At 40.6% G+C, this 24,734-nt stretch overlaps 1 protein-coding gene across 2 annotated transcripts; it reads right to left on the bottom strand.

Moving 5' to 3' along the window:
* Window positions 1–212: 212 nt before the first annotated feature.
* On the bottom strand, window positions 213–18,033 carry thbs2a (thrombospondin 2a). 2 transcript variants are annotated; one of them, XM_058651829.1, is made up of 23 exons: window positions 17,657–18,033; window positions 17,337–17,405; window positions 16,202–16,755; window positions 15,776–15,860; window positions 13,152–13,351; window positions 11,228–11,368; window positions 11,046–11,139; window positions 10,559–10,729; window positions 9,465–9,641; window positions 8,952–9,125; window positions 8,196–8,323; window positions 7,939–8,091; window positions 6,584–6,802; window positions 6,390–6,497; window positions 6,141–6,300; window positions 5,930–6,048; window positions 5,606–5,840; window positions 4,397–4,624; window positions 4,027–4,298; window positions 3,555–3,652; window positions 3,210–3,349; window positions 2,082–2,112; window positions 213–1,777 (listed from the first exon to the last, which is right to left on the bottom strand). In XM_058651829.1, the coding sequence occupies exons 1-23, from the start codon at window positions 17,688–17,690 to the stop codon at window positions 1,774–1,776; spliced, it is 3,594 nt and encodes a 1,197-aa protein (XP_058507812.1). In that variant the 5' UTR covers window positions 17,691–18,033; the 3' UTR covers window positions 213–1,773. The 2 variants fall into 2 exon arrangements, with proteins under 2 accessions (XP_058507812.1, XP_058507813.1); XM_058651830.1 differs by lacking the exon at window positions 2,082–2,112 and having other exon boundaries at window positions 17,657–18,032.
* Between the last annotated feature and the right edge of the window lie 6,701 nt (window positions 18,034–24,734).

Here is a 24,734-nt window from a genome sequence, read left to right as displayed (position 1 = left end):
CCACTGACAATCTAGGAAAGCCATAAAGTATAAAGAGATATTTGTTAGAAATAGCATTGATATACAGTACACAACTCCAGCCATTAACCTTTTAAAATGTATTTTAGCCTGTGTGTGTGTGTGTGTGTGTGTGTGTATATATAAATGTACTACGGCATATTTACAGTAATTATAATGGGATAATCTGTCAATCCTCATATACACAATCCATATAAATGTGTACAAGTGATTTATTTAAGAAACAGAACAATCTGACACTAATGTTCGTAGAAAATGTATATCTAACAACACAAGTATACAAAAGGAAAAGAAAAAACATTTACATTGTGTGCACTGCAATCTCTCAACAAAAAAAGATCCAAGATGGAAATCAAACATTGAAGAACATAAACGTTACACAGACACAAAATGATGTTCACTAACGCGTCCTCCATCCACACCATACAGACACACAGTCGCACTGTTTTCATTTGGATTTTCCTTTCCTGCCAAACACTGAGCGTTTCACAGCATTGACAAATATGACTATATGAAAGAAAGTATAAAATGCTTTCACTGCGTTTGTTCGTCATCACACATAATAACTGACTGAGGAACGGAACAGTTGTTAAAATGATATGTCACTTGGTGCTTGGTTCACAACTTTACACTTACAAATGTACCCTGATCTACCTTCATTTTTTTTTAATTTCAGATAAGATGTTTTTAGTGATGGACCATTTATGCGCTTGTGTAGATTCACAGAATGAAAGAAGTGAAAATGTTTCGTCATGTACCAGCGTGATATATCACTTTGACAACAACGAGGCCTCGTATGCACAGCATCAGAAATAAACACAGTGGCTTTTCTAAACATACTGTACACATCCTACCAGAATTCACTTTCTCTTTTCAGCTACACTATTATAATAATCACATACATAAACACATGCTCTGTTTATGTATGTGATTATTTTAAAAAGCAGCTGAAGTTTATCCTCACGCTACAGTTACGTCTAAAACTCTAAAAGTAAAGGAAGTGCACGACAACAGCATAAAATAAAAAGAGAAAAAGAAACTTGCAATACTATAAATGTGCTATCTTGATGATTGCGATATTCAATGTGTTTTGTCAGTGTAAACAAATAAATAATTATTTACAAGCATAAAATGAAACGAGCAAACACAAAAGCAGGGCATAAATAATTTACAAAAAAAAAAAATTATACAGACTTAGTATAAACATCTTTGGCACTTACTAAAATGGCTTATTTCAATTGTTAGCACATACTTTCTGCATGAACACATTCGAGATGAAAAGAATGGAGAGGAAAAAGTCACAAACAGTTAAATGGGTTTTCGGGTTTTTGGTTATGGTTTATGTTTGTCAGGCACTGAATTATCCAGCTGTTCTGCAAAACAGAAGACACGACCGAGCCTCGGGATGCAAACACATTTAAGATCGAAGAACTGAGTCACTTATGAGTTGTACAAAGTAAAAAGCACACACAGCATGTAAGTGGTTGTACAATTAGACCTTTAAAAATGTAGACATATGTAGGTACACTAGTTATAATTAGATATTCTGCACAGCCTTTTGTCTAAACTTGTCCACTCCCATTTGTCTTTTCCCAGCTTGGGAAATATATGCATGTCACAAGGAAAACTGAAATTGGCCATGGATTTCTTTCCAGTGGATGGAGCAAGTCACAAGAAGGAAATGTGTAAAAAGTCTCATTTATGCTGAAATTTACCTCCTTTCTCATCGTTTTCTTGCAGACTTGATTCATTCAGTTATCTGTGGAAAGACAGAACAGGCTCTTTTAATGCCACATTTATGATGAACTCTTACAACACTTAATAATGACTTTCACAAATGTCAGAAGAGACAGAATGGAGTTACAACATGAACAACAAAAAGCGTGATGTGTCTACATGTATGGTGACGTGGTGCAGGCTCATTTCTCACTGTTGAGCATTCAACAGAGGATGTGAAAAGGCTTTTCACAGAGCATCTGCGTCATTGTGCTGACATGCAGAAACAAAGCGTGACTCTTCGTCTTGCTTTAGCCGACACACAACACATAACCTCTCATCATTACCTTGTGAAAACTGTTGGAAACTCCGGGTTATCTGAGGTTTGAAAAAGATTTGGCTTTGTAAAGTCTTTTCACACATACACACACACACACACACACACACACACACACACAAACCACTCAAACACTTTCTCCCTTAGTTTCTGTTAGGGATGGGACGAGACCCATAACAGAAACTCAAGTATCTACTGATATTAGTCTGATACAGTCATTTTAGACCATTTATGAACTATGAAGCTGTTAACACCTTTGTGCTCAGTCATTTCAAAGACATAATTCATCAAATTGACCAGTGATTTTGAGCAGTATGGACCAATACTGATTCCCATCCCTAGTATCTGTTCTTTGCATTAATTTTCACCTGTGAGGCACCATATAGTTCAAGTGCTCACCTGATGAATCGTTAAACAGCAACAAATATTAAGTTCCTTGCTTGCATTTATTAATTGAAGTTGTGGATGCATGATGACAAAGATGATATTTCTACTCTGATATTAGATTTCATATAATTTGATGTTATATATACATTTGTTAGAAAAATGCAAAAATGAAAAAACGCCTGCCTCTGTAACAGAGTGATTGGACCTAACAATTCTTTTTCTTCTGACCTGCGTTCACAATACTCTTGAACTTGTTGGGCCTGACTGTGGCACTACGGGTGTATGACTATGACCTTTATTAAGTTACACACTTCTCACAGTAACTACCCACTTCCCAACAAACTCAGCAAGGACATATGCAGATTATAAATGAAAGAGGCACCATTCTCCCCGTTATATTAGTACCCACATTTTTTGCAATTTTTTTTGCAATTGTTTTTGCAAATTTCTACAGTTGCAAATTCTTAACATAAACTCAAAAACCACTGTCAAACAAATCAAAACGAACTACACGCTTGTTGTCACACATTCTAAACACAGCGATGACTGCTATTGTCTGTTGTCTGAGGATGTGGTAAAATCCATTTAGGCCTTGGCTAAATCAATGAACTTCGTCCAAGTGCATGTGACACGTGATCCTGTCAACAAACACTGCGATGGAACTTAATATCATAGTTGAAATCACACATTCATAGACGTCAGAAACATTTGCGGTTACAACTTCAAAGAGAGGGACGTTATCTGTACTAACCTCTGCACTCATACTTGAGGTCGGAGAAGAACACCAGCTCTTGCGAGAAGACAAACAAGCCTAACCTTCCTCCGGCAAATGTCTTGTCATAAACTGGTCCTGAGTCAGCCATGATCTGTTTTCCCTCATAGACCACAACCCTGCAAAATACAGGACCAACTTGAACTCATTTATGGTCGACTCCTTCATGTGGTGAAACCATGGTCACATAACATGTTCATCAATATAATGTTGCTATGTCACTGGTTGACAGCTAGCATGGTGACTTCACAATATTTTCTATGAGTCACTGAAGAGTCATGAGGCAGAAGAACATCGTACAGGACACACGCATGATGTTCTCACCTTATAAAACCAGTCTTTGGTCTGTGGATGAGATGCCATCTGTACGCTGTGTAATCCTTCCAGCCCATGTTTTTAGGGTCATGCCACAGAGTGCGAACCTATGTAAAGAAATAAAAAAAATACTTAACATAAACACTGCTATAACCTTAAATCAGATGAAATAGTAGTTCGGCCCAAACTTTACCCCTAACCCTTCACCACTGCAAGTGGAAGTTGTTATAATATACCCTCATAAATTTGGACACCCCTGCAATAATGTAATGCATCATCACTTAATGAGTTTATATTTAAGTAGAATAACTGCAAGGTACTGCAATCCGAAAAAATAATCTCTATTGAAAGGCTAGTTGGTCTTACACTTAACCCTACCCCTCTATCTCAATAAAAATGGGGACACTCTGTTTCACGATACTTGTCCCAACACTTATTCACTAAGTGTTGAAATGGGATTGAGCCTCAGACTGTAGCGCACCTGTCCTTGTGTGTCTCCCGTGTGCCACAAAGCATTCCTGAGGTTTTCTCCAGTGCCAGTGACTGAGTTGACAACTTTGAGTGAAACTCCAGAGATGCCAAAGGCCTTGGAAGGCTTGTCCTCCCAGTACGTCTGTGTGATCTGCTTCCACATGACCACATAAAAGCGCCCACTCGACTGGTAGCCAAACACAAAGCCTGCATAGTCGTCATCTCTATCTGTGTTCACGTACATCGTCCCACTGAAGTCCACTGAGCTGAACTCATCAAAACCTGCCATCACATGAAAACAACACCAAAATGTGAAGTCATTTCAAGAGTAGCAAATAAATGAGGAATATGTTGCTGGTGAAGAGGCGTGTACTGCTCACCGACTGCAATGCCTGGGTCAGAGTTAGCAGTCTGGACCAGCTCTTTGCCTTGATGTCTGACCACCCAGTTGGGATCAATTTGAGTGGTTCCTTTAGGATCCAAATGGACCATCTGGAACTTTCTGAAATCTGTTGCCGTAATAGCATTGTTCTCTGGACACACGTCAAAAATATCTGGGACATTGTCATTGTCAAAATCATCTTTGCAGGCATCCCCTCTTCCATCGCCTGTAAAAAAACAAAAAAAACATCAAAGGTCTGACCTGATTTAAATTAGACATGCATGATATGAACTAGATTGTTTCCACAGGCTGGAAAACTCTCTTTGCGGCTCACATGGTGTCAAAGTACTCCCAATGCAGTGCGTGCAGAGGAACTCCACTAATATAATATTACAAAAGAATGGAAAAAAATACCAGTTCCTCCCAGAAAACTGGATTTAATATCTTTGTCTCCTAAGGCATCTTTCCTGCTGTGACAACTTCCACTGATACTTGTTACTCTCTGAAGCCTGAAGTTTATTAGAGCCAGACTTCAGGCTTCTGGGGTGCACAGGGGAAAGGATGCCACTGTGCAGAGGTGGCTTGCTGTTTTCTATCTTATTGCATAAAAGAGCAAAACATTTTAACAAATTAAGACTGTCTGACGAGCTGTGGTAAGAGTTTTCACTCACATACAGCTGTACAAACTCAACAGGTAATCCTGCTTCAATATGACACTGTAGATTAATCACAAGTGAAAGCCTAAAGGAAACAAAAACTTCACGGCTTGGTGTGTGACCTCCTGGACGCTTTCCGTTAAGTCATACATCATGACATCACCCATGCCAATGCAGTTGCTGGCTCTTTCCACAATTGCCATATTTAAATCCTGCTGCATTGAAGCTAATTCCGAACAAAATGATTATAATCTTGAAGAAAAAACCTGGCCATTTAAAGAAACCATACAGGTAACGCCCATGATGCATTCAAAAAAGCTCCCATGCCCACTGAGAAGACGGTGTCATGTTCTCTAAATCTTTCCAGAACTTCTAATATGTTATTACACATTTTTCAGTAACACTAGTGTATACTTTTAATATTTGATTCAAATGTCAACATTTCAATGCAAATGTGAACACAAATCATTTTCAAAACCAACATCAACAGCAGAATTCAGATGTGATTCTAAAGCAAAATGTTGTAAAGACACAGAACATTTCCTTCTCACCATCAGTGTCGAGCTGGTCTGCGTTGGGTGTCAGTCTGCAGTTGTCCTTGTCGTCAGGTATACCATCGTTATCATCATCATAGTCACAAGCATCTCCTTTCCCGTCCTTGTCATGGTCGGCCTGATTGGCATTGGCAACGTAGGGACAGTTGTCCAAGTTGTTCTGATGACCGTCTTCATCAATGTCCTGGTTGTTATCGCACTGATCTCCAACCAGGTCATTGTCCACGTCCACCTTTTAGGATAAATGTAGATGTTGAATGAGTTAGTGACTCCTGTACTTGCTCTTGAAGTGGAGGCTGTCATGTGTGCGTGGCACAGTACCTGGTCAGGGTTGTGCAACATTGGACAGTTGTCACACTGGTCACCAACCCCATCCATATCAGTGTCCTTCTGTTCGGTGTTGTACACATAGGGGCAGTTGTCATTCTCGTTCAAAATTTCTGGGGGGGAAACATTTAAAGATGTAAAGATATGAAAACTGCCATAGGCCCACACACAGGATTGTATCTCTTTAGGCCTGTATCTGTTTTACCATCTCCGTCAATGTCCACTGCACATTCATCCCCTTCTCCATTGTGGTCAGTGTCTATTTGAGCAGGGTTGTGTTCATAGGGACAGTTGTCACATCTGTCACCAACTTCGTCCTTGTCAAAGTCAAACTGCCTGGGGTTGTAAAGAAGGGCGCAGTTATCCTGTAGTGGAAAGCAAGCAGTTATTAGAGAATACTTTGATTAAAATGAATTTAAATGAATGTAACGCCATATGTAACAGACTCTCGTACCCTCTCATCTAGAATTCCATCGTTGTCATCATCCTTGTCACAGGCATCTCCTTGACCATCCCTGTCAAAGTCTTCTTGTCCAGAGTTGGGAAGGTTTGGGCAGTTGTCCTGAAACAGCAGCGTTGTATTAAGAAGATTTCAGATACAGTACAAACCAGCAAACCATATGACGGAATGAGGTTTAAATGAAATACCTTCTTGCAGTGATAAGTGGCATTGGCTCCACACACAAGGTTGTGATTGGGCCAGCCATCCAAGTCTGAGTCTTCTCCACAAATGAAGCCATCTCCAGCGTAACCAGTCCGACATTCGCACTTGTACATGGGGTCGTTGAAGTGGCTGATGTAGATGCATTCAGCGTATTTGTGACAGTTGTGGGTCTTCTCCTTGCATGGGTTCTCTGGCTCACACACCTAAAGGGGGGAAAAAAAGGGGAGGGTGGATTTTGTATTTATGTGACTTGATCACAGGGCAGTGGATAAAAATCAGTATGAAAAGGAAAATATACGCCTGACCATGTTCTTGTGATTAGTCTTGGTTTCCATTGTATTATTGCCACTGAAAATGGCAAAAAATGGCTTCTGCCTTCTTCTAGGCAGCAGCGACTTTATGAAATCCCATATGTATCCCACTACGACCCACTGTTGCCCTTTACTGCAGCACAAGGTATCCACAGCTGCCAATCATTACCACAGGATGATGGATAACTCCAGTTGGATGCCACTCCATGAGCTCATAAAGCAGCAGCATGAGCAGGCTTTTGATCAAAACTGTGATGGTCAACGCCAGCGATGAGCCAATTCCTTTTTCCCTCACTAAAATCAATTAGTGAACCTGGGATATCACATTAAAGTTAAGCAGCTCTAGAAGCCAAAGAGTGACAGAGTCCTCCAAGAAGGATGTTATGGGGGTGGCACTGCAAGTATTTCAGTTTTCCAGCGATTATGTGAATTCAGTGATCACATGGGAGGAAAAGAAGAAGCGTATTCCACTTCAGTGATGTGACATACTGTGTATGAAATGACATATAACCAGTGATACGGATACATTTTGGACAGAGTTTGAAGTGAAAATACTAAGTTGTTCTACAGATCGAGTGAGTTGAGCACAAATGAAGAAAAAAAAAACATTCACATACAGAAGAGTGAAAATACAGCTGTTTCAGTCCATTTCTGATCTTAGAGTGAAAGTATCTAAGATGTCCAACATGTGTTTATTGTTAAGGGTTGCCCGAGTCTCCCTCTGCTTGCCGATACTGCATCACATTCATACAATATGTGGCCAGGGCCTCCCCTCCAGGACTGTGAAAACACTCACTGCAGGACTGAGGCTTATAAATCACCTGAGCTGCTGCTTCCGTCATTCATAAATTTAAATCTGACAAACAAAAATCCGCACAACTGCGTTTCAAAAAAAAGTCTGCCTGGAGCTGAAGGCCCATATTTTATCCTTTACTTTAACATATTCAGTTCACGCATGTTCAAACATTACCTGTGTTTGAAGGCCATCCAGTCAGCAGTCTGACATTGACTGGGCGTTAACTGCTCACCTGTTTGTTCTTCTTGGCAGCCTCTACGCCCATACCGAAAGGCTGGGTGCCCTTGTAGCGTGGTGGACAGGGCAGGCAATGGAAACCGGGGTCAGTGTTAACACATCGCTGTGCTCCACTCACTTTGTAGCAAACATCGGGCACCATATCACACTGTGGGAGAGGAAAGCATTGGTGCAGTGCAAACACAGGTATATGAATACACCTTTTTGGGGGTTTTCATGTGCATAAGGAAAAAAAAAAAGACCAACTTTTACCTCATTAATGTCTTCACAATGAGTGCCATTTCCGCGGAAACCAGTAGGGCATGGGCCGCATTCCCAGGATCCATCTTGAGCGCTGCTGCAGTCCACTCCACCGAAGCATGGGTTAGACAAACATCCATCTGCAAGAGATTTGGACGACATGAGTGGATACAAACCCAGGAAAATGGATTTAAACAAATCTGTCAGGGAAAATCTGTAGAGATGTCATTCAATGATTCAAGTTCTGTTTGTGAGGGTTTAATCTCAACTCGATGCTTCAAGAAAAAAGCCCACCAGCCGAGATATAAGCCAGATGAACAGGAACTCCGCATAATGTCCAGAGAATTGGGTCGGACATTGTTTGGAGTTTACCATTTATTTATGGCCAACGCAATGGGAGACATGTTCACATCAGGAATATAATCTCTGGAGGATCTGGAAGATCTCAGTGGGTGGCATCAGGACTTAAGCCCATTCACTCACAGTGAATTATCCAGAGTTTGGGGAGTTTCTGCTGCATTTTCAAACACGTTCACTCAGATAATATGCAGAGATTGGACCAGGGAGCTGGCAGATGACCTTTGTGGACATTTATGTTCTCGTATACACCAACTCACATTATCTCGACATGTCGACACTTCAGTGAGTTAGGTTAGTCAGTTGGGCCCTTAATGTGGCTACACACAGAATTTACAGCATATCCTTAAAATCCAGGCGTTGGAATCTCTTATTTCTCTATCTGTGATAGAGAAATAAATTGGTGCTCACCAATTGGACATTGATTAGTGTTACAGCTGTCACTGTCTTTGGTTTCCCCGATGCAATTCTTGCCACCGTAGTGAGGTTGAGGGCTGTTGCACTCCCGTGTCCGACTTCTGATCCCACCTCCACATGTTGCTGAGCAGGTCGCCCAAGGTGACCAAGGACCCCAGCCGCCATCAACTGATGAGATACAGAGGCATGACGTTGACATCAAGCATTTAATTCCACAGATATTTCAGTCTCTGTATTTCTTAATAAAACAGTGTCAGGATTCCACGTCTGCAAGTCAAAAAAGCAGCAGGAGTCAGACGCCTGGAACTTAGCAGCGCAAGAGAAAACATGCTGATCTGATTTGGGTCAACATTTCCTGAAAGACAGACAAGAGGCCAAAAGACACGAGGAGTGTTGCCTCGGGGGAGACATGAGGCATGAGGAAGTCTGGTTATTTGACGTGGATTCTAGCTGCTGTAATAGAGACGCTGCTGTTGAATTTTTTGCCTCATAAGCTGAAATACTCACTGGGACACGGATTGGCAGTGCAGCGCTGAGTCTCTCTTCCACTTCCCTCACAGTCTTTGCCGCCCAGCTGTGGCACAGGAGCATTGCAGTGTCTTATTCGGGTGATCTGTCCTTCTCCACAAGTCACAGAACAGGAAGACCACGGCGACCACAGACTCCACCCTCCATCCTGGCGCACTGGGTAACATCAAAATCACAAATGTCAGCGAGAGAGTGCAGAAAAACACCTCATGTATTGTCCTCTTGACTTCCATTCAGACAAATAGTGACAGACATTCATAATCTAGAAAAGTAAACGTCCATGTTTTGTACAAGTAAACACTGTGTGATGTTGTCAGTGATGGCTCGCTTTCAAAGATGTTCCAAGATGCCGGTGCCAGTTTTTATGTCACTGAGGGTAATCTATCCTCCAGTGGTTGAACTGATTCAGTCACTCACTCCGATGCAATGTAATCTTAGCTGCAAACAATAACACATGCTAACACCGCAATTCATCAAAGACACATTTTGTGTGTTTCGCAATCTAGCACACACTCCAGCCCATGTGTATGGTACATCTATGATCGCATTGATATTGTGTGGTGAGTCACTGGACCATGAAGATCCCCTCTGTGACTTATTTGGAATTAATTTTGACCATATGAACCAGCTCCTCGCTTGAATTCATCCTCAGTCAGGCAAATGGATTCTAATTAATTACTTAAGCACACAATATGTTGTTTCTACCACGAGTCTCCCAACCGAGAAATTAAACACAAGACCCAGTTCAATGACTTCATGAAGTCATGGAAATTGTTGTTCAGCTAGAGCTTTAGTGGCAGAATGTGAGGCAAACTGCAATGAGTAGTCGCGATCCATTAGTGATAAATACACACAATAAAATGTAAAAACAAAAGATTATTTCCTCCTTCACTCTGATGTTTTATAGAGGGTTTGCTGCATATACAGTAGTATACAAATGTAGTTTGCTTTATAATATATATTGGGTCACAACAGTTCATCATCTTTAAATTGTGTGTATTAGAAGATAAAAAAAAAACAAAACTGGTGTGTTCAGAGTGGATGGCATTATAGGTTTTAAGAAATGTCCTCACCACGGCTGTCACATTTGCCCAGGCTGCATTTACGGGTCTGGATGGAAGGTCCGGTGCAGGGGTTACTGGTTGCGTCACATGACCGACCTCTCTGCTGAGTTCCGATCCCACACGTGACTGTGCACTCCGTCCACTCTGACCAAGGGGACCAGCCATCGTCACTAAAATTAGCTGGAAGAAGTAAAAGCAAAACGGTTAAAACTGTACTTTTTTTTTTGCATTTCAAAGTCTCCCATATCTATTCATTGTTAAACATACAACAGTCATACAAGTAAATAAATAAGCCTGTTCAGTGTCTAACATTTTCACCAATAAACATGTGGTTAACTCACAAAGAAAACCTGGCTGCTATAACACTGGAGTATTAAAAATTCAATATGTGTGGGATGTTGTCTTAATCCTACATTAATTTAAAATGGGATGCACGCATAAAACTGCAAGTGTGTTTATGATTATGTTTAATACGACGGACAGGACGACTACTTACTCATACACACGGGGCAGCACTCGCCGTCAATGAACGAGGGGCTGACACATGCCACAGGGGGACACGTTATTTGGTGACACACAATCTTGGACTCCTGTGATTAGTGAGATTAGAGATGCATCAGGGTCACTGATAATCTACGGGGAGTCTGTGCATTATATTCTGTACGGGTTTTTCACTACCTGGCAAGTGCATTTGGTGCAGCTGTCTACAACCCAGTCCTCCTTATCATCAAACAGTCGTCCATCCTGCCAGCACATGTTTTTCTCTTTAGTGTTCCTCATCCTCCCAAGAGCCTCCTTCATTACTGTGTTCTCCTCTGTCTGAAAACACATTAACGGAGAGATGTGCAGTCAGAGTAAGCAGTGATACAGGTGTGATGCATTTTTATTAAGCTTGTGAAGATGGACACCTGCTAATCGGGCAAAACCATATAGTCGGAAACATATTTGCACCATGAACAAACCTGAAGCTGGTTGAAATGAAATGTGGGGTTTGGAACATTCTATCCTTCCTTTGCCAGTTTAAGTAGTGTTTATCACTTAGATATTATTCATATATTAGTAAGATTACTTATTGAAAGGCAAGTTGTGATCAGTCAAGTTCCAAAAAGTTAAAAATTACACATTACACTGCACCTAAATCTCTATTAATAAATGCAAACAAACACCATTAAAACATTATTAGTAATCAAAGGCCAAATGTGAACTATCATCACTGATGGTGCGTCTCACTCTGTGAGATGTTATTTTGGTGAAGCTGTCACACCGACACATGTTCCTCTCCAGTTCAGTGTTGTTTTGACATTGCCTCGTCAAAGGGAAGAGAGTGATAGTGACAAGTGAAGGCTTGATTGACGGTGTGAAGGAAGTATGTGTGTATTTGTTCCACCAAAACATAAAGAGCATAGGAACTGAACCTGCCGTCAGAGTGAGTAACAGAAACAAGCAAACGGAGAAGATAAATCGATAAAGAATGTGACACAGCTGGTAAAACTTGATTATTGTTTTAGGTCTAGTCCGGTCCAGCAATGTGGTATAATCTGATATCTGACTGGGACAAGGAAACCTCACAGAAAGTGGCTCTTATTACTTTAATCTTAGTCTCTTTTTAGTGAAGAAGTCTGTAACATCACTTAAAAACAGTAGTTATGAATTAATAAAAAAAAAAAAGTCCATTCTGTGTATGAAAAGGAATACTTGTAAAACTTTAAAATGTGGTTCTTAGTTACAACACTCTTCAATGTACTTGTGATGTCATCCCACAGACAAGTAGCCTTTTATTTAGTTACGCACACTGTGACCTCCAACCCAGTTGGAGACTATGAGATTTCTGGCTGGATTCTAAGGAACTTTCAGTCGATAAACTGCTGCCAAAGTGTGTGTGTGTGTGTGTGTGTGTTTATATATATGTATGTGTATATATATATATATATATATATATATATATATATATATGAGTGTGTGTGGTTGTATCCTCCTCTTGGAAAAGGGAGGCAGCAGTGAGCAGCACCAGAATCTGAGACACCACTCGGTCTGGAAGAGCCTCAGGGACCCTTCTCATCCCTGCCTTTTTTTTCCCAAGGTTCATGCCCAGACTCTTATTGCTAGGAGGCTCCCAGAGGAAACACATGGGCTGTTTAAACACAACCAGACATTAGACTGGACCCTGTCGCTGCCAGGGAAACACTTCCTATATCCACATGTAACATGTCATAAAATCTGTCTGACTCACACTGCCACAGATAGAGCGGGAGTCAAATGGGTTCAGCCATCGCAGGCGACTCTATAAACAGTCCTGCCGCTACTTACTGTTTGCTTTAAAAGTCATCTAGGTTACCTAGTAACCTAATTCAAACCTCTTACCTCCGTGCTACCGCACTGAGGAGTATGTCATTTATTTTCCTAACGTGTCAGTTTTCTATAAAAATGTCAACTCTCTTCCCTCACTTGAAGGCAGACTGTGGTGATATCAAATTCATCACAAAGTGGCCTGTGAAATGTGATAAATCAGGCAGCAGCTCGTCTAAAACAAACACGAGTCAGGATTATGTTGATTTTCACTGTGCAAGGCAGAATCAGCCAGGTTGTCATGTCCACCACTTACCACTTTTTGCAAGCCATCAATAAGGTTACTGACGACAACACGGAGGCCTTTGAGCTCCTGGAACATGGTGCTGAGTTCCTCGCAGGAGCGTTCGCACATATCGATGCCCGTCTCGTCCGTCTTCTGACCTATGATGTTCGTCGTGATGGAAGGGCTCACATCCACGATTTCTGTGCTTTCACTCACGAGATTAGCATCATCTGGAGGAGGCGGGGGGAAAAAGAACAAAAAAGACAGAGACATCAACACTGAGTGGTGATGGAAAACATATTTGAGCGATAAGATGATTGAAACTCGTTGCAGTAACAGATCAATTTCCTGTTTTCCTGTAGTTGGCCAAAAGGCCACAACAATGCAGTGATTACACTGTTGTACTTGTTGCCCCTGAAAACAGATGTCGAGTCAGCAGGGTTAGAAATGGGTGAACTGTAAATCTTTCCTGCACAGATGACAGTGGGGGAGGACTGTCGGCGTTGGCACGGCACGGCTCAAAAAAGCGAAACTCTGATGAGAGAAACATACCATTCTCATAAATCTCCATGCACTTTCAGATTAGTGGACACTTCTGATATGTACTTAACAGACTGGAGTGACCACACAGATGGTTTAATTTGGAGCAGGACATCCCCACAGAGTAGGGCAATCATTCAGCAATAGCAATTCATAGCAATATCATATACTGTAGGTTTAATCTTGTTTGAGCTTTAAATGTTTTAGCCATAGACTGCAGCTGTGAGACTTAAGATCTGTCCGGTCGGTGCCATGTCACTTTTTGAGAAAAAGACGTTCTCAGACATCACCTGTAACCACGCAGCTATCAAACAATACCAGCTGTCAATTCACGCTGGTATTGGGTGTGCAGTGCTTCTCATCTATTCTTTTCTAAATGGGAGCGTAATTACATTACAAACCAAGTGAAAAGTAGACGAATTTCCCCACTCAAATGGAGTTATTTTACGCCCTCTAGTGGTTAACTGCTACTTCCTAGGCTTCACTTATCAAACTGTTCAATCTATGATTTTACCACATATTCGTGAAATGGTTTTCTGTTTAATTAATGTTTTAAGTTTAAAAAAAACACAAAAATCAATCTTTAATCATCTGTTATTTATCAATATTTATCACTGTAACTACTCCTTTGTGACCATATCACCAGCCACTTGGATCTGTGATCTTGTGCTGGGGAGTTTGCAATAAACCATGTGAAATCATGCATTTAATTTAGCTCTCAAATTATGCCCCAAAGTTGTTTTTTCACACAACTGAACCTTGGAAAAAAAGTATGACCTGTATGAATGTGTGACACTGAAAACAAACACAAGTCAAAGCGCCATGGAATGAATGCCTCTGAATGAATGTTCATTCGTTCACACCGAATATGACATGTGCAGCTGTATTGTGCCGTGTGAATTAGTGAAGATGAATAACAGAGTTGGGGGTTCTAAATCAAGAAGTCACCCAAACTGTGCAGCGATGTCCCACTGCAGCCAGTGCTGTTTTCTTTCCTTTACAGTCTGCTGGATTCATTTAGATCTCAGGAAGGCTCCACGCCGCATGTGTGAACGCGTGCTTGCTCATCTGCGAAAGCATTTACACATTCTTTTCTCCCTGATAGACGCGCTCTATTTTCTCATCACAGATAAAGGAAAGAATTTAAAGAAGGGAGCAAAAAAGCCTGAGTGGCTTTAGTGCTGCTCGTTAATGTGCAACATGACAGCTTTTATGGGTTTATAAGTGACTATTGGCATTAAAATTGCTACCAGTGCAGAAGCTTGGCTGTTACCAGCCAGTGCACAGAAAATTTCCACGGCTTTTTAAAGGGAAAAAAAAACAAATCTGCTGGAATTCAACACTACTTGTGGCAACAGAAATCCAAAAACCCACATTCTGCACATGGATTTGCTTTGTCACAGCAACCCAGAGACATCGTTTCCAGATCTTGTGACCGGTGTTAGATGATTGCTCAGATATCTGTACTTCTTTGCGTGAGTCCCACTGAGGATCACAAAGTACTGAGAGAGATGCAACCCTAACAGCCAATTCATGACTTCACTGTGTGTGTGAGAGAGTGAGAGTAGCTGGAAGCATAAGCTCCCTGCACTGCAGCGAACCACTCGCGCTCTCTTTTCTATTTCTTTCCCAAGAAATTATTCTAATTCCACTGCCAAAGGAAATAAACGTAAGCATCTGTATCTCTTTTTGTTCACCACGCACATTACTCGACCTCAAGCCACTGCATCAGTGCATTGACACGGCTGTTTCCGTAAATATGAAGTCATGGCGGGAGATTGTTCCACATATTAAATCTTCAAGTGATTTGACTCACTTAAGAAAAAAAAAAAAAAAAAAATGATGAAGGGAATCAAGTATGTTAAACTGTTTGGTTTGGAAAGTTGCTGTGTCTGATACTTTACAAAATACAGATATGGTGCCTCGCAGGATTTCACGTGAATGAGTTTCCTAATCACATCTGTAAGGTATCGAGGGACTTTTCAAACACAATTATTTTGACTCATCTTTTGGATTACGAAGATTCCACAAATAATAAAACGATCCAGCTGATCTAACAGTATGAACCTCGGGGTAAATACTGGTTTAAATACCTTCCTGATAAGCACGCTTACCTTCCTTGGTGACCTCACAGTCTCTGCTCAGGAGGACGTCCTCCACCGGGATGTCAAAGATGAAACGCACATTCTGCAGAAGGCCCTGTTTGACAAGAAAAGACACCGTGGAATTTGACTAACAAACATATTAACACTTGAGCCTAATCATTCTTCGCTCTTGACCTTATGACACACATTCACACACTCACGTTTACACACTCACACACACAGGGAAAAGGAATGTCGAAATATGGAGTTCTTTCTCCACAAGTAAACCAGGGAAACTCTTTGAAGCTGGAGTGTGTTGGTCTCCACCTCTGGAAACTTTGGTTAAAACCACACTGCTTATTGTGGGGCACCGTTTTATTTATTGAAACACCTGAGAGGTGAAAAACCATTGTAGGGCCAGTTCACAAACAAATGTGGTCATTTTTTTGGCCTTACCCTGAAGTGGTTCTCCCGAATGGATCCCTTAGCAACATACATGCGGCTTCCCTTAGCCTGGAGATGCTCATAGAAAGGCTCATCCAGGATGAAGCTGTCTATCAGGCTGCAGCCCACAAACAGGTTTGCATTTTCCCCATGAACTTGAAGTGTGACGTTCTTCCACTGCGAGTCGGAAAGGTCCACATCCTCGAAAGAAACCACATTTTGTGAGCCATCCACCCAGTACACCAGGTCAAGAGTATTGGCCCGTCCATTGGACACAATCTCAAACTGCCTCTGGCCATCAGCGCTCTCCAAACCAATCAGTGTGCCCCGTGAGGCGCGGTCCTGGCGTATGCTGGCCACAAACACAAAGCCCTCATTGTTTTGCATCTGTTGCAGTATTTGTTTGAGTATGGGGGGGCTCACTGGGGGAAGGTGGTCAAAGCGGATGAAGCGGTATGCTGGGATTTCTGAGTTCTGGCCCCGAAACTGTTTGGCCCCCAACGTTTTGCGTGTGATGTGGCTGATTTCAAACAAGTCGAATGACGTCTCATCCTCCTGCTCGCCATCTACAAAGTAGACAGTGGGGGGAATGCAAATGGGTATTAATTTATTAATAAAACTCAAAATAATCACTATTTTTCAGACAAAGCAACAGTAGTAAATGTCAGCTAAATGGAAAAGATTTTGGGAGGAGGGGCTAGGACTTCAGTTCCATCTTGACAAGGATAACCTAAAAGAAAACTTAAGACAAGAACATAAACTATATATATGAAGTTGAATAACTATTAATATTATTGTTACAACTACTTGTACCTTAATTTCTCACATAATTACAGCTATCAATTAATTAAAGAGTCTGTCCATGACTCTGAAAGCCAGGCAAATAAAAAAGCAATCTGCTTAACTATGAATCATCCTAACAACAAACTCTGAGATCCGAATAATGTTTTAAATTCTGAAAATAAGCTAGTACCATCTAATCAGACTGAAACAGGTTTTTGTGCATTAATCCTTAAATGAAAAAAAATGGACAAGAACAGGTGAACTTATTTGATTAATCGTGGAGCTGCTATGGCAACTTCTTTACACATTTGTCTATCAATCAAAGAATGCATCCTTATTCATATGTTCAATGTTGTCCACTTACCTTCAGATAATGCATGGAGGGAATTCAAAGATAAGAGCAGCAAGCAGAGGCTTCTGAGTATCATATCTCCTTGAGAAACACAAAGAACACAGATGACTCATCTTTCTATAGACATCTTCAACATCTGATATGGATCCAGGTTGAGAAAAATAACTTAAATGTGTCACAATAACGAGTTTAAAACATCTCAAAACCCATTTCTGACTGTGAAGGAATTAAATGTGGGTCAGGTTTCATAATGGAAGTCAAGTAGCTGTATTGTTTTCCCCACACCACAACTGCAGTGTAACGACAATAGTGTGTCCTGCGTGGTAACTTACCTGACAAACGTGTGCTTATTATGTTTTTATTCATTCAGATATCCGGCAAAAAACGATCAAATTCAAACCTGTCTTGGTCTGATTAGATGATCGGCTGAATAAAAAGTGGTGTCAAAGCCAGAGGACACAGAATAGCCCCGTGCGTAAAACGCGTAAAGTCCACTTTGGTCCAGTACATCCACAGTCCGCAGCATTTGAGGCACAACAGTGACTGGATAGGAATCCGCCTCCCTGCTCTTATATAGAGGCTGGCGGAGCGCCTGTCAATCAATGTCTTTGGGGGTTTGGAGCGTTTGTGGTCGGTCGTTAAGAGACAGATTACATAATTGCCTTCCGATGGCGTAATTTTCTGATCCGCGCTGACACTCAAAGTGGACGATTCGTGACCCCTCCTGCCTCTCTCTCCCTCTCTCTCTCCCTCTCTCTCTCTCTCTGTCTTTCTCTCTGTCTGTCTCTCTCTCTCGCATTGTGATGCCCATCGTTCCCTCCCTGTATCGGACCCACAATCTTCCTCGTTATGTTTGGAGCTGGTTCACTTTTTTTCTTTTCTTTTTTCAGGGGAAAAAATGTTGGAGGAAAGAAGTGGCATTAAAAAAAAAAAAATAAAAAAAAAAATCAAGTTTAACAGCTGCCACTGTAGTTGCACTTCATAATTCTGTTCAATATAATTACGAACCAGAGAACTACAACATTTCTTTAAAATATTTACATACCACTAGAGAAAGTACACATGTTAAACGTGATGTGGCACAGGATTATTGCACAGATTACATCGACACAGACTGGATGATTAATGCAAGTGATTAGTTGATATCTGATAGTGTAACAGTGCTGCTCAGGGACATTTTATATATTGTTCTATTGAAATGTGAATAGACGTTTCAAAGCAAAGAAGTTGCAAGTGTTAAAAGAACTAGTAAAATCCAAATACATGGAAATATAAAATGCAACACAAATAATAAATCAACACAGAACATGTCATATACTCAATGTATTTTTAGTTTTAGTAGAGTTTGCCTGGCTGAGATCCTCTCGCAAATAGTTTCAAGACAGAGCTTCTTTTTTTTTTACCCCCATAAAGTAAAGATGTGGACTGTATATGACCAGAGTTGTTATAACTCAACACTCAAATCTCTCTGAACTCCGAGAATCATATCATGTCTGCAATGCGAGAGGGGGAAAAAAAAGAAAAACATAAAACTGACCTTTAATACAACAACACTCTGGATGCTTCCACTCTGTTGGCAAGCAGTGCCTTGCGTCTGGAGATTGTCAGGTGTTTGCCAAGGCTTCCTTATTGCAGTGTCAGGGAAAGAAAAGTCTTATTATTGGAGCCATGCAGAGGGATCCTGAGGCTGGATGTGGGGAGGCCTTTGTGTATCAATAGGATACGTCTGAGGGACGGGTTTGCGTCAATTGGAAATGTGCATTCCATTTAGAGGAAAAGACAGGGGATGAAGAGTGGACAGTTTTCTTACCAAAGGGGGCCATTTCCTTTCAACAACACGAATTTACTAACCTGATAGAAATTAGAAACAGTAGTCGACGGTTAGTCAGACGTAGAGGAGAAATAAACAATGATGATAAATGCATTCTGCAGTGAATGTCAGACCGAGACTGTCAGCAGTGGAAAAAGTGGGAATAGTCCACAGACTCGTTAAATGTGGTAATGCAGCTGTCAGTTGTAGTTTCTCAAAATGGGGTTTTAACGAAATGTTCCTTTTCAATCCTTGATTGTGAAAAGTGAGATATGGAGGAAAGCGGCTGCTCTTTTACAAAGTTGTATTTGAACGTCATCGCTTTATATGAAAATTAGGAAAAAAGACACAAGGACGTACACTACAGGCTTTCAACGCTTGCTGTTATTGTTGTGAGAAAGCACTTACGATCACCAAGGTGACTCATTTCTGAAATTTGCATTTTACCTATGACAACAACAGCTACAGATAAAAGATGAATAAAATATAACACATCCACATCAGATAAGGGGACATCAACATGTCAGGAATGTAGTGCTCTAATATCTGTCTCAAAACTTAATATGCAAAGTTATATTTCCCTAATTTTTGGAGTGTATTGGTTGAAAACTTTCTCTCTTTTTTTTTCACTTTTTTCATCTCGTGCTTACCTGGTGAGCAGAAGACACCTGAGATTTGGATGAGCCATGGGGGTGGGGGGGATAAACGTCTGTTATGTTGATAAACAGTCGCAGTTTCCAACTCTCTCCTCCAAGCTGTGACTTCACCGTGGATCTTTATGTGTTTTTTAAGTGCGACTCAGTAGCACAATCCAAAAAGGAAATCTGGCACCCGAGATGTTTAAACTACGCAAAGCCGGAGAGTGTAGCACTTATAACATGCAAATCTCAGTGAGTATGATTTTAAAAAAGTTGTCTTTTTTAAGGTAAACGATTACTTCAAATAACCCCCATAATTAGATCATGCCAAACGATGAGTAATTCCAATGACTCAAATCTGGCTAAAATGGCTTGTAAAATGGCCTCGCATAATCCCACAAAATGGTATAACGGCTCATTTCCAATAACAACTGCACTATAATGCACATCATGTATTTAAACAGCTGGAGAGATTATCCTCATCTTCATTCACTTGAACTCTTCCCTCAGTGCAGTCGTTAGTGTTAGTTAGTTTGTTTCTATGACAGCCGCAAAAATTTGAATTGTTATTGCTTCAAACCACATGTGTTTGTTCCCATTTAGATTATATGACACCAGAGGTGGATGTTGGTGGTGCCAGCATACATCATTCTTCTAACACTCATCATTGTGCCTGATTAATACTCAACACTAATTGTCACACTACTTAACTTAACCTAACAAATCGAGCGATGTTTGTTTAACCCCACACTTCCATGCGGCTCTTTCAGTTGGCAGTTAACATTAATAATATACTGTCAGCTTGTCTATTTGTAGCCACATCTCTGCTTCTTTTTCCTCTGTTTTGGTGGTGGATGGAGTTGATGAAGTTGGGGCAGAAGGGATTTTGGGAGCACAAGAAACAGAGGTGGTCAGTGGTTTCTTTTTCCTTGTATGTGTCTGCATGTGAGTGTGAGACGGGTTGCAGGTGTGCAGTTTGATTGAATGACATGTGTGTTGAGTGTCTGTGGGTGGATCCTGGGAGCTGATTGGTCTTGCACAGGAAGTTCTAGTATAAGAGGCCTGGTCATTGCAGCTGCAGTGGACTTCCTTTGAAACACTTGTATGGTTAAAATGGTTTGTTTTACTTGTTGCTGCTGGTTCCTTGGGAGTTGGGAAGAGGGAGTCTCTGCACACTCTTGTTGTGATCAGGTTTACCCCCAAGAGAGCAACAGGGAGAGTAGGGTATTGTATGCTTTGGCCTGATATTTGAAGATAAAATGTTTTCACAGAGACACTGTGATACAAGAAAATTGTCACTCAACATTCTACAAGTCTGCTATTTACACTCACCCAAACACAGCTTCTTCTATTACTCAAACCTCTTTATTTGTCTTTTAAGTAAGGGTTGTCTTTTGTTCATATTTGTCCATTCAGATCGTATGTGAAGGCTTTGCTTTCAAATTAATTTTGCTCTCTGAATGGCAAGACTAAGCATTTTGCTATTTAGTATTGGGATTGGCAGTGTCATTTGTTTTTTATCCACTATTTTGTTTCAGAGATAAATGCCTGAGTTTATTTCTATAGTGGAGACTTAACGTCAACAGTTTTGGTCAGGGCTCTCAAACTCAAATGACCTGGGGCTAATGAGCATCTACTCTGGTCATGTGATCATAAAACGTTCAACTATGTTGGGAAATTAGCTTAAAATCAATGATATTCATGATGATATTTTCCAGAATTTCAATGTTTATGATATGGAACGATACAGTTGACATTAAAAAAAACCCTGTAAAATAACATATGGACCACTGTAATAGAAACACAAAACACAACATAAAATGATCATATATAATATTGCTTACTGTTTATGACAATAGCTAACAACCATATTTAGTGTTGTATTATATTCTGTTAGGAAGTGACGTTTGAGACCTCTGGTTTTGGTTTTAAATGTCGTGACAGCAGTAGTATTGTTTCTGCATGACAAAGAAAGAAAGAGACAGGAAAGTTCAGCATTATTCACAGTTTTCCTCGGCCAAAATGGGTCACTGAAGTTTCATCACTTGCTGACGTCATTTGTTATTGTGTCTTCCTACGATTTTAACGCAATTCTCTCCCTTATTTTATTTTACTTCTGCAAACACACAAGATTGTTTTTTTCCCCCCTCGTAAGTTCATGTAAACCAATAAGACAGGACACTGCGTACAACTGATGTATGACGCCACATCAAAGCCTCTGTGATGACGGCGATGGAAAACGAAAACAGCTTCACCAGAAACAGCTTTTCACTTAGAAAATAGTGTATTATTTTCAGCTTTTTCATTCAAAAACACTCAATTTATTTGCACTCCAGCCCATTTCCAATCACTTTGGTCTCTGCATTATTAAAAATCACGATATATAACTCCATGATAACCAGAACGTCCTGTTTAAATGTGATGATCTTATTACTAATAGGATGTAAAGAGCGTTTCTTCTCACTCTGAAACGGATTGGTACAGGTACTAATTTACAACAAACATCCGAGTCACTCGCCAGGCCTCTTTTTACACAGCACAGCTCCATGAATTGATCGTGTAGGTTTTGTGAGAAGCCAACAGGGGAGCAAGGAAACTGTGGAAAACATTCATGCTGATCCGTACACATCATTAATCACTAAAAATGCAGCAGTTTCACTCTCCACCGACATACTGGCACTCTCCAACAGTCATACTGCACTTTTAACAAAATGGTAGTCATATTACGATCACAACATCAAAGATATTCCAATCATCTATAAGCTGAAAATACATTTTTACAAAGTCCAACATGAGAAGAGAGCCTTGCAATTTGTTTCCAGGATACCACATGTTTGCTTTTAAAGCATCAAATTCCAATTTTTATATAAAAGTGGCTCACATATTTTTGGCTCCCACCACACATAACATCGAAATGAGATAACCACTCTTTGACCTCTCTCAAAGGTTTGCATGTGACTTACGTGAGTGGGATCTGTTGATTCACCGTTTGCAAATTAAACAAAAGAATATTTCTTGGGTGATATTATGCCAGATGGATATTGGAAAAAAACAAAACAGATCATACCGCTCAAAACGTAACCCTTCCAAATCTTTGTTTGTGCTTAGCCAATATTCTTAGTGGAGGGATTAACAGAGGGAATCTTGTTTACTTCCTCTGTTGCCTGCAGGACTGTTGGAGGATGGCAGGCTGTAAGACCACTATAATTGTCTCCTGGTTTTCTTGTGTTTATTGCCAGTTTTATGTGGCATGAACGTAGTTTGTCAGAGGTCCAGTCAGTCCATCGACCAAGGACTGATTGCCAGATGTTTATTGGATTTGAATACAAATTTCCCCAAATGTCAAGTCTGAAATACAAAGTCTGGGCTGAATTCTACGTTTCAAATCCACGTGATAGTAAGTATATAGCAGTAAGAGACGTGTTACCCTTCATTTACATTGACTTATACTTACCTACGTTGTAACAGAGGGGGGACTCCACGAGAACAATTCTGCTTCCACCCTCTTTTCTCACGGTGGAACTTTAATTTTTCTCTGCGATGCAATCATTTGGTAATGACTTCCAGATTCCCATTTTCCTCTGTATGCTGATGGGATGAGTATAGTTATGGCACACAAGAAAGATATATTGTCCAAATTTATAAGAGCATAAGAAATTGGAAAAATTCTGGCCGCATTTTTAAAGTCAACATGTGCTTGTACGACTAAGAGATCCGAGAGGGAGAGAGAGAGCAACAACAGGGGACCCATAAAATGACTGATGTACACAGACAGCAATATGAACACTGTTGTGTAAGAGAGAAAGGAAAGAAATGAGTGGGAGATTTCTTCAGTGTAGCAAGGAGGAGTAGGAGGAGGAGGAGGAGCTCTGGCCTTGGGTCCCTGGGCACAGAAGGTGCTGCAGCATAGCTAAAGCTTCAGTGACTGTATGAAGTCATCCTGCATTGTTTTGGCTTTTGGATACAAGCTGATGTGTCAGGTCACAGATATGTCTATGACACAGAGAGCTCACGGCAACAGTGGTGGACAGTTGTGTACAACTACTCAAGGGAAATTTACTGGAGCGATCTAAATGGCACTCGTCGTGTTGTAGTATTATTGAGCACTTATATGTTTGATTGTAGTAGTAGTATGTTTTTCAGTTCCTTCCATGTGTCATGTGACACACTGACCTCAAAGCAAAGCACACAAACCGGGCACGTGTCTTCAAATTAATATTTAATTTATTTTAATATGCATACTAATATTCCAAAACACCTCTTCTTTGTGACATACTGGCACCAAATCATTGCCAAGCTGCGGCACCACCCTAGACAAACGAGAGCTCGTTGGACCTTGACACAAAAATGGTTATTGAAAACACATTGGAGAAAGGTGCAGTCCGCATACGTTAAAGAATACCAAATGTTCCAGAGGAGAATTTCCTGCTCATTATTGAGGCCAGGTTTTATAGCTGGCATCCTGCTTCTGTCTGCACACCGACAGTTTTAAGCATCCAGGGAAAATTAGCACGTAGCATGTAGTTGTGGTTAAAGGAGGAACATTTTTCTCCGTCCTCGCACGAGTCGCTGTATTCGGAGATTGTGGGACATTTTCCTTGCTGCTGACTTGGGAGTATAATATCTGAGGGAATGAATGTCTGGCACAACATGAAACAGTGATGTTATGAGCTTATTCCTCAGATTTAAGATATTCAGACAGGTGATAGTCATGCTTATTTGACAACCACATGACCCAAATACTAGGTTCAAGTATAGAATACCAAATAACACATTTATAATGTTCATGTTGATGGATATTCAACTGTTGCCAGCATATTAAATCCAAGGATACTCTGATAACATCGCTTTCTTCAAAGCTTCATGACAAAATGTACAGATTAAGTTTCATGTGAGAGTAATATTCCCAATCAGCAGTTTATACATGTGTATCAATCAGGCCTTTACCAAAGAGGAACTCAT

The sequence above is a fragment of the Solea solea genome, chromosome 15 (assembly GCF_958295425.1).
Source record: "Solea solea chromosome 15, fSolSol10.1, whole genome shotgun sequence".
NCBI classification, from domain to species: domain Eukaryota; kingdom Metazoa; phylum Chordata; class Actinopteri; order Pleuronectiformes; family Soleidae; genus Solea; species Solea solea.
Note: the sequence above shows the minus strand (reverse complement) of the source record. Positions and strands in the feature narration are given on the sequence as shown.

Bases quoted from the DNA above. Each gene is read 5' to 3' on its own strand.
- thbs2a (XM_058651829.1), bottom strand. From the start codon at position 17,690: ATGAATAAAAACATAATAAGCACACGTTTGTCAG. The intron at 9,642-10,558 runs GTGAGGACATTT...GATGTTACCCAG, and splicing joins GGGCAAATGTGACAGCCGTG to TGCGCCAGGATGGAGGGTGG. The intron at 8,092-8,195 runs GTAAAAGTTGGT...CCTCTCCCACAG, and splicing joins ATTGTGAAGACATTAATGAG to TGTGATATGGTGCCCGATGT.